The 10,690-nt window shown below is 36.0% G+C and overlaps 1 protein-coding gene across 1 annotated transcript; it reads left to right on the forward strand.

Moving 5' to 3' along the window:
* The first annotated feature begins 4,151 nt into the window (after window positions 1-4,151).
* LOC111880213 (squamosa promoter-binding-like protein 3) lies at window positions 4,152-9,255 on the forward strand. The gene is made up of 5 exons (XM_042897475.2): window positions 4,152-4,783; window positions 4,874-5,535; window positions 5,626-5,769; window positions 5,904-6,107; window positions 6,688-9,255. Exons 2-5 carry the CDS (start codon window positions 4,941-4,943, stop codon window positions 6,939-6,941), a joined length of 1,197 nt encoding a protein of 398 aa, XP_042753409.1. The 5' UTR covers window positions 4,152-4,783; window positions 4,874-4,940; the 3' UTR covers window positions 6,942-9,255.
* The last annotated feature ends 1,435 nt before the right edge of the window (window positions 9,256-10,690 follow it).

Below are 10,690 nucleotides of genomic sequence, written 5' to 3' on the forward strand. Positions count from 1 at the left end.
CAAGTTGCTTTGGTGAAGGCAACCTAAAAGGACCATGCACCATCGGGTCAAGTACATACCAAAATAGTTATGGACTTAGACACTAATCCAACACTATTGATGAAGGATCTCCACTCCGGAAGCCATATGATATTCCGGAAGAGCCCCCGCCTTCCTCCCCTCCGAAGTTTGTCATTGATGAAAATATGAAACACATCCTCTCCACTCTCCAAAAACAAGACAAAGGCAAAAATCCCATTTCGGATTTCTCCTACTCCGCTCCTCCTCCAAAAGAAATTTTTGGTTGGTCCCAGGTAGAGATCAATAAAGCTCTTGAAGAAAGCATCCGGATCCAATCCTTCAAGGATGATAATCCTCATCCGATGCTAGGGATCTATCCTCTCTACAAAGATAGAATCCTGAAATACGTTGACATACTACCCTTCATGAACTATGATCTTCCGATTCAAGATTTGGAACAGATCGACTTGCCTCTTTCTCCTTACAGCAAGTTCTACACCAAGTTCGCTCCTCTCCATCCGGAAGATGATCCTCAAATGATCATCCGTACTGAACGTGAAAGATTGAAGACCTTTCATTCCAAGAATGCACTTCCTCATAAAGAAGTCTCGTCTTGGAAAAGGATTACCAAGATTTTCGGATTCGGAAGGAAGATCCTAACCAGGTTTGAACTTAACTATGTGTTGTTTCGGTACCACATCTTCTGAAACAAACCGATTCAGAAAACCATCACTGACGCTGACTTCCCTGCAATTAACCCAAATGACATTCAGACAATTAATGCTCACTTCTGAAGCATTCAATCTGATGATCTTAGCATGGGAGCTTACCACGCTGCTTTGAGCTTTACGTCCATCCCTGGTCAGGTACAGTTTCCTTTTTCTTTCTCCCTTGTAGTCGTTACCCGAATTCGCGTCTGTTTGGAACCGAGAAATACTTGGCCAAAATCGACTTCAAGTTGCCTAAAGCTAAAATATTGGCAGAAGGGTCCATCAATGAACCATTGCTAGGTTTTGTCTATATCTAAAGAAAAACAAATCAGAAGGATTTCTTCCGAGTCCTAGAAAAACACCTGGTTCCCACCAAGGCACTTCAGAAGTTCATTAGTCGAGCATCAAAGTCCGAAGCACCGGAGCATGTAAAGACAAAGTTCATAAGTCATCTGCAATGGTACATTGGATTCAGAGAATGGTTGTACACATCATACGTGTTCATCAAGGAAGATTTGAGCTAAGCTGATTAGATTGCTAAGTTCACTTAAGGGAGATTGTTGGAACCTGAAAGTGAACCTCTAGCAATCACTAACCCTTTGTTGTTACGAAATTAGTCTTAGTTCCAAAATGAAATATGGTCCGGAGTCAGTCTGTGGTCCAAAGTGATATTGGTGTCCGGAGTGGAGATTTTGTATGAAGTGAAGAAGTTTTTTTTTTCAGATATTATCTTTCCATGTTTCAGTTATTATTCTTGTCTTTTTCTTGATGTAACAGTTCATAGGACTTAGTTTATTTTGTCAAATTGGATAATCAGAAGTGTTAGAACTAACCACTTTATCTGGTCCTATGTAAGTAACTTGGCTTATTCGATTTATCTATTTCTCCTATATAAGGAGTATTTAATGACAAGAATATATAATAGATTGTTCAACCATAGATAGATATTTTCACATTTACTTCACTTGCACCTTTCTCTCAAATCATTCCTTCAAACATTCCTTGTGTTCATTTATTGTCTTTACCTTGATTATACTTATACTCTCATATTTAATACTTGAAGTACTTTGTTGATCTTCATCTTCAAGTCTTGACTGGTCTTGCCATACTTGACTGGAACTTATAAACAGATTTCTGAGGATGGATTCAGAGGGTTGCAGAAATGAGTGTCGTATAAGCTAAGGTGTAAGGTTCATTAGGATTGTGAGTATTTAGGATTGAGAAGTTGTTAGGATTTTAGACACAAATAAACACATTGAGGTCTTGGTATAGTGACTAAGTTCAAAATGGATTGTCTTATGTGATGTTGGAAATGGAAGTTTGACTTAAAATAAATTAGCTAGTTTTGCTTGAGGACAAGCAAAGGATGAGTGTGGGATATTTGATATTGTCATATTTATACACATTTTTAGACAATATTTTAATATATTGTATTTATATTTTGTTTATTTGCAAAGATATATGATACCTATGAGATTAAATTATATTTTTCAGCCAAAAGGAACAATCTTGAAGAATAAGGACCATAATTGATAAGAAGTGGAATTTTGGAGAATTGAAGAAGAAAAAGAAGAAAAAGCCCTGTGAAAAGCTCAAATCACAACGTGGCCTTCGTAATCACGACATGGAGTGAGTGTTCTAGAAGATAAGTGCACGGGAAGTCAGAGTCCTTTCCCGATAAGGATTTATCTCAAATACACGACATGAAATCCTTGTTCACGTCGTGAAGTGTGAAAATTCCCAAAACTATAAATACTCATTCACTTTCACAGTTTGAGGAGGCTTGGAAGATTTTCAGAGAGATTTCTGGAGAAGAATTGTTCAGAAAAACAAAGAGTAAACATTCTAGTAAGGAGATTTAACTGAAGATCGAGAGGTTGAAGATCAAATTCATCATCCTAGTTTGGTACACTATGATTATGTCTTTTAGTATTGGATTTGTGTTTGTGTTATCAGTCATGAGTAGCAAAATCCAGTTGCTTCCGTTTAGCTAGATGAAGCTTAAACTCTATGTTTTAGTTTAATGAATTATGGATTTTAATTGTTGGTTATGAGTTTGTGCTTGATTATCTCTACGTAGCATGTTAATATTTGCTATTTTGATTGCTTGAATTCAGGTTCTGTGTAGTTTATTGAACATTAAATTACATGAACTTGTTACCTAATAGTTTAGTGACCATTAAATTGTTAGAGCTAGGATCAACCCAATCTTAGATAAGTGATAAAAGTAACTAATTTAGTTGTGTTGGACAATATAAATTATGACCAAAATTGTGTTTATTTAGATCAATCTTGCATAGTTTATCTACATCTTATAATTAATTTTGTGTTTGTTAGTATATGATCATACATAGTTTTACATGAATTATTGAAAACATTTGTAAATTTAGACTTAAATTGCTAATAAAATAATATTAGATAACCAACATTAATAATCCATAATTAATAACTAACTATAGAGGAGAAGTGGATTCAAACTAAATGGAAGAGTTTTTAGTAATTGATTGAAATCGTTAGTTAAGAGATTAAGTTTGTCTGAACTTGCAAAAAAACAATTAAGCTTTTGCTTGTTTTTAGGTTAATTTATAGTACTTAAATTGGTTAATTAAATTTATTCGCTATGATCATACCCGACTGTTAGTGTTATATTATTTTCGAGAGGATACGCTGCCTTAAATCGTAATAGTTAGTTAAATAGTTGGTAAACTAATAGGTGTAGCAATATTACGTATCACCGACCTACAAATGCTTATTGTGTTTTCTTTGTCTAAATCTTATTAGTTGGAGTTCCAAGAAACAAAACACACTTGCAAGATCTAGTATGAAAGTTGGGTATCGTTCTCTTGCGCATACAGCTACAGATTAGATGGTTTATTTCTATACTTCGTGAATTCAAGTTTTCATTATCTAGTTCAACAACACGTTGGTGTATAATATTTGGGATATGTATCTTGCAACAAATCACATTTTTCATCAAAGATGCAAACATATCCTGATTTGCATATATATTTTTAAACAACACTTTTGTGGTTCGATGTGTTCATACAGACTCTTGATTTGCATATATTCTTACCAAAGGTTTACCGACCGACTTTGAATTTCAACTATTTCATACAAAGCTTTTGATTCTTCCCAATGATACACTTGAGGGGGATGTTAACATAGAGATTCAGTTAGTCAGTTAGAGATGGCTAATAGCTAAGAGTAAGGTTAGTAGTTAACTCAATCATAATTAAGTTAGAACTACAGTTAGTTTAGTTGTACATTTGAGTCCTTTATACTCCTGAGAGTCTGAATCATTTTGTCAAGAAATATTAAAGGAACATTACCTCTCTCTCTCTCTCTCTCTCTCTCTCTCTCTCTCTCTCTCTCTCTCTCTCTCTCTCTCTCTCTCTCTCTCTCTCTCTCTCTCTCTCTCTCTCTCTCTCTCTCTCTCACACACACACACACACACATCTTGATCATTTACTTATGGGCACTAGTTAGCATGTCAAGCTAGTAGTTGGTATCTCAATGACCGATGAGGTCTAGCTACTGATAGTGGTGGTTAGTTGATTAGAGCTGATACTCGTTTATAAATAGGAGCGAAGTATATCTACTTAATATAGATGAAAGGTTGTGATTCCACAAAAGAGAATTTAATAATACTTCTCCTCTTGAATATGAATATATGCCTGATCTTCTTCACTTTCTAACAACAAAAAACTAATTAGATTTATCGGCTAATCCAAAACTCGAACCTAAAAACGAGTTACGTGCACCCTTTGTTATTTTTTTGGTGATGTAACTGATAGAGCGACTAATGAGCCGAAAGCAACTTCTTTAATACAAGAGTGGGGACACTGCTGTCTGTTGGTGCATGCTGTTTTTATATGATTGCTAGCTTTCTCATATGGTGTTTTCATCAGCATTTTCATATATTGTCCGGGTCTCTTCTTGCCTCAGGAGGAAACTATCTTTTTTTTGTTGTTTTGAAGGGAAGACCAAATCTATTTTCCACCTACCTTTATATTTCAATGCTCAAATAAAAGACTTCCAGTAATCTTGGATCATTCCATGATCTCCAGCTGAAGGTTAGTTTATCTCATAATTATTACATAACGAAACATGTAATCTGGTATCCTTTTTCGTGTATAAAGAAACTTGTACGTACTTCATGACAGGCTGGATTCAGTGTTTAAAAATGGAACTCTTAGCATTTCGATATTATTGGTGAGGTTTGTTTCTCTCATGGACTGGAACTTGAATACTCCTTCAGAATGGGACTGGGAAAACTTAGCCATGTACAGCAGCAAGGAGATTGAAGTTGCCAAGAATTTGCAATTTTCCAGCCATGAAAGCCAAGAAAATGTCGTCGTCGATAATGTGGATTTCTCCTTCTCAGCTTCTGCAGATTCTTCGTCTAAAGAGACAATCAAGAGTACTTTTAGAGGGTTTGATGATTTACCAAGAGATTTCTTAGACAAGGATGATTCTTCTTGGATAGGGGAGAATGGGAGCTTCTCTAACATGGTAGAAGAAGCATCAGTGTTATCCGGTGAAGCCATGATTGGTTTAAAGCTTGGAAGGCATGCAAGCACTTCTATCAGTAGTAGCAAGATGGCTACAACCTCTGTCTCCTTGTTTCCTACCTCGTCTCCCATGATAAAGAGATCTAGAGCATCTTACCTAAGCTCTCAGTCCCCACGTTGTCAAGTCGAAGGATGCAACCTTGACCTTTCATCTTCCAAAGACTACCATCGCCGGCATAGGATCTGTGCAAATCATTCCAAAAGCCCAAAAGTCATTGTAGCTGGGATGGAACGTCGATTTTGTCAACAATGTAGCAGGAAAGTTACATTCATTAATCAAGTAATTCATATATTTACTTATTCTAAAACCTAAATAATAAATCGATCTATATGATGATGATCTTGCAGGTTCCATGATCTGTCAGAGTTTGATGATAGAAAGCGAAGCTGTCGTCGACGCCTTTCTGCACACAATGCAAGGCGGCGCAGGCCACAGTCAGAAGAGATCCAATTCAGCTCCACACGGTTGTCCTCTTCAATGTCATCTGGTATTCCTCGAAACCAGAAAAATATCTAGTAGCACCAATTTTCATTAACACTGGACTTCGCACAAATGATGAATGTAAGATTTGTTTCATTCATCTTCACTCAGATCTTTCGATATTGTTGTTCTAACTTACAGATAGAAGGCCACAGATGAATTTCCTTCTAAATAGGGCTTCAATACCTCGTCGTGATTCAGCACCACCTGAAAGTTCTTGCGACTTTAAAGGGGAAGAGTCTTTCCTGGGTCTTGCAAAAGGCGGAGGGGTTGATGTCTTGCCACCCAATGGTGCCTTACACTTCGGTTCTGAGAGATTTATGCCTAGGAGCATGAGTCATAATGGTATGTACGCAACTTATGAACATAGATGAATTGTTGTCATTAATTACAACCTTTGAATATGAAGCATACCATTAAGATCCAGTTCCGTATTGTAATAATGTTGCCAGTAATATGAGTCTGAATCGGCAGTTTTCTCGCAAACTTTTTCAGATTTTCTGGCTTTCTCCTTTTTTTCTGAAAAAAAAAATATTTGATTTTTTACCATATGTTTCAGTTTCAGAGACCTCTGGTACTACCTTGTTGTTCAATCTAATCTTGACCTAACAACTTTCTTCACTAATAATCATTTAATTACATTGGATGGAAGTATGGGATTTTACACGTTAATGAGAGAAGGGACAAAATGATATACCTACGTACGGAAATAATGCCAAGCTTTCTATTTTGGATTGTTCTAAAACATGCAATTATAATATTTCCTTCCTTCATCCAGAAGTTCAAATCCATGATTATTTATTTCCTCACTACACGAAAGAATAAAGATCGAGCTTCATCCACATGGGTTCTTGAGTTCCGTGTATCACTTAATTACATGATGAATATAATGATAAACTGTTTTTTCCTTGGTAAACTGTAACAGGTATCGATGCAACTCCTAATTCCATGCTATCTGGAGATGTCAGGCATGCTTTCTCTCTTCTGTCAACAAGTTCTTGGCCTTCCAACTGGCCTGAAGAAGCTTCATCATTTGATCAATTTGGGCAATCAAACAGTATCAGCTTGTCGCAGCCGGGAATGCCTTTGGAACTGCAAAATACTACCAACACCACTCAACTCCAAACCTTTCATTCATTTAGATCACCTCGTGAATTAGAACGGTTTTATTCAAACTGAAACTGATCTTGATTTCTCCAAGCGTCTACCACCAAGTATTCAGCCATAGAATCAATAATCCTTCTTCTATATAAGGGAAATTATCTGCACACTTGATCTAAGCTAGTCCTATAGTACGTAGATCGAAATTTTGAGTAGCATTACAGTAAACAGTCTATATATATATTCTGAACCCCATTTATAACTCCTTCAAAATGAAATTCCACTTCGTAGGCCTAACTCTTGATCTTGCAAGAATAACAGAAAGCTTGAAAATATCTTTGAATTTAGTACACGTGTGGGATCGCTTTCAAAGGCATCGAGGATCCAAATGATCTCGCTATGTGCATTCAAGGGAAGAATGGAACACTTCTCCTGTTTCTGCAGAACAAATTAAAATATATACCAAAAGCCTTATATATCCCTCATTAAGTGGAAACTGAAGAAAAAGGCATTCAAGAACATTTGTTGCGGCAAAGTTTATTTCTTTTTATTGATCACTTTAGCAGCAAGCTTTTGCCAGTGAATCATTTCTCTGAATCAGTGGTTCGCAGGTAAATCAAGTATTCCCCTCTAGATGTTGATTGGTAGTTCCAGTTGTCTTCCAAGTGGAAATAGTATACTTTTTTGGAGATGGGGATGATTTAGGAATTTAACTTCTAGTATCCTATGGTTTAATTTGCTTGATATTAATAAGTTGTGATCTTGCTTTGGTTTTTCTGTAGATTTTAAACTTATTTTCAATTTTACATTTGCAGTTGAGATATTTAATGGTTTCTTCCGGTTCATTGTGTGTCCTTTAGTTATAGTTTATGTTGCAGTTCTCGTCTAGGAATGTGTTTCATACTTTCACTCCTTCTTTCTTGGATGCATTTACTATAGGGGTACCGTGTAATGATGATTGTAGCTACTTTTTGTTACTTTGATGACAAAGTAGTGTTTTTGGTTTGGCCTTGGCTATATCTCCATTTTTTGTTTTTTGTTTATTTTTTCTCTTTTCCCATATAAATCACTAGTGTAAGTGATTCTTCTTTGAATTAACCTTTTTTTTTGTCTTCATAAAAAAATAGAAATAAAAAGTTTCTAAGGCCATGTTTGGCTTAGGCCTCGTTTAGATATATTTTCAGGTCAAAACAGATCTTTCTGGTTGAACAGACTGGAAAGACTCTTTGATTTGCACAAAAAAATGTATTTTCCGGTAAAATATGTTTTTCTTAAAAAGCTACAAAACCATATTTTTCTGGCGGAAATGGGCGAAAAAACAATTATAGCCCAAACCTCGCATCTTTCTTTCTTGGATTATTATTTTTTTAATTTTTTTTTTGGAATTATTATATATAAAAAAATATTATTTATAATATATAATATTTATATATAAATAAATATTACTTTATTGAATTATTAATTTCTTTTAGTTAGTTTTTTTAATTCATTTTATTTTTTGAACAATACCACCACCATCTTAATTTATTTTAAAAATCACATCCATTCCACCATTATCAGACATAACCGGGTTAAGAATAACACGTTGGGTTATAAAAAAATAAACTAAAATGGTTATAAAGAATAACAATGTAACATCAACTTGAAAAACAATAAACTAAAAACAACTTAATCAACATTCTATTTGGATTTAAATTGATTTATGTTTAATTACTTTGTATGACAATTTGTATTAGCATTTTTAAATGGTTATTGTGTAATTTTGATTTTTTATGGCAGTTTGTATGTTTTTAAAATTATTCAACAACTCCATCCATCACAGTATAGAACAACAAGGTAATATGGTTATTTTTCATTATTTAGCACAATCAGTCAGATGTACAATCAAACATTGTTTCTTTCCCAGTCGGAAAACTTTCTCAGACAGCACTTTCTCACAGAGCACTTTCCTAAACAACAACTATCAAACGGGACCTTAGTGTATATGCTTGGGTTTGGCCTGGCTAGTTTCTTCAACAAGATGATGGTGGCGATAGTGTCCTTTTCCCCTTCGTCAGTGGGATGACTGTTTTCTTTTCAAGAAATTGAGTTGTCAACATTAGCAAGTTGATCGACAATAGTCTTTGTTGGGCTGAAGATCATTTTGATGTTGCGTCTTTTGGGCTCGATAGTTTAGCCATGTACACTCCGGTTTGGGCCTGTCCAACCGAGAGCCTTTTATGTATTGTATATAAGTTAATGCTTGCATGCATATTAGGTTAACGATTTAGAGAATAACGATAGAGAGCTTAACGATAGTAATTTCAAGGTTTCTTTAATCGTTCTTGTAACCTACCAATCCTCTACAGTTGATGTTCTTAATCGAGCTCTTCTGAGGATTTTGTTTTAATCATTCGACTCGTTTGATTCAATCTTGTCTTGTTCTTTTTATTGAGTTCTTACTGTTTTATATTTATATACTTGTTCAAGATCTAATCGATCTTCATTGATTAAAGGTTATTTTAATCCCATCAATTGGTATCAGAGCAGGAGGCTGTGTAATCGATACACATCTTTACTGTGAAAAAGATTTCCATTAGGGTTTTTCCGCAATTAATATTATTTATTGAGCCGTCATCTCATTATTGACGTATCTTGATATTTATTGTTTTGCCCTAATCTGAGTTATTACAAGTCTGATCTTTGAACAGGTTTTTACGATCATAATGGACGAGACGCAATCAAATCCTATTAATATTTCCAACAGCATCGGTTCGACGACAAAGATTCCAATCTTATACACCCATGACTATGAAGTATGGGCGCATCACTTCGAAGACTACGTGATTGGATCGGAGGATAATGGGTACCTCATATGGGAAGCTATCATCAATGGACCGTTTTCTCATTCAGCAACGTCCAGAATCATTAAGACGCAAAAGGAGTACAACGATCTGCTGAAGGATGTGAAGGATATTGCACAAGATGAAAAGGACAAATTCCAGTGTAATATTAAGGCGTTAAGGTTGATCAGATTCGCCCTTCAGTCCGACACATTCAGATTGGTTAGCTCATGTACGACGGCAAAGGAAGTATGGGATAGACTTCGTGAACTGTATTCTACAGACGAGGATCTTGAACATTCTATCCAAACCTTGCTTCTATCTGAGTTTGGAGAATTCAGGCAAGGGGTCGAAGAATCGGTGACCCAGACGTTCGATCGCTTCAATCATCTTCTCAGCAAGATGATCAAACACGATATTGAAAGGAAGCTTATCGAACAAAAGGTTACTTTCTTGAATGGATTAAGGTCTGAATGGAGAGCAGTGGTTTCCACAGTCAAAGCCCATGAGCAGTTTAAATCATACTCTTTGGCGAAACTGGTGGGTATTCTCAAGTCCCAGGAGAAGATTGTGCTGCAAGAGAAGAACGTCGTTTCAAGTCTTGGTTCGTTGGCCCTCCTATCTAAAAGTAAAGCTGTGATGGAGGATGAAGACCTCAACTTGGAGGAATGTGACCTCACGTCTGAGGATTATGCCATGATGGTGTCCAATCCCAAGAGGTTCATAAAGAAGAGATTCCCCAGCAACAAAAAACCGAAACTGGCAGGGGAGTTACAGCTCTGAAAAGGTGAACAATGAACCGAAGGCTGAGGAGCCCAAGAAAGAACCGAAGGTGGATGGCGATTCCGGAGTAAGCTGTTTCTACTGTGGTGGGAAAAACCACTATGCTAAGGACTGTGTCCTTAAGAAGATGGCTGAAAAAGACGATGGAAATGATGAGGAAGCTGTGTTACAGAAGAGACTGGATGAGTTGAAAAAGAAGAAGTCTACCGCTAACCCTTCTAT

This window comes from Lactuca sativa, chromosome 8, assembly GCF_002870075.4.
Source record: "Lactuca sativa cultivar Salinas chromosome 8, Lsat_Salinas_v11, whole genome shotgun sequence".
Lineage (NCBI taxonomy): Eukaryota > Viridiplantae > Streptophyta > Magnoliopsida > Asterales > Asteraceae > Lactuca > Lactuca sativa.

Coding starts and splice junctions, on each gene's coding strand:
- LOC111880213 (XM_042897475.2), top strand. CDS start 4,941: ATGGACTGGAACTTGAATACTCCTTCAGAATGGGACTGGGAAAACTTA. Junction 5,770..5,903: donor GTCCTCTTCAATGTCATCTG/GTATTCCTCGAA, acceptor TCTAACTTACAG/ATAGAAGGCCACAGATGAAT. Junction 6,108..6,687: donor TAGGAGCATGAGTCATAATG/GTATGTACGCAA, acceptor AAACTGTAACAG/GTATCGATGCAACTCCTAAT.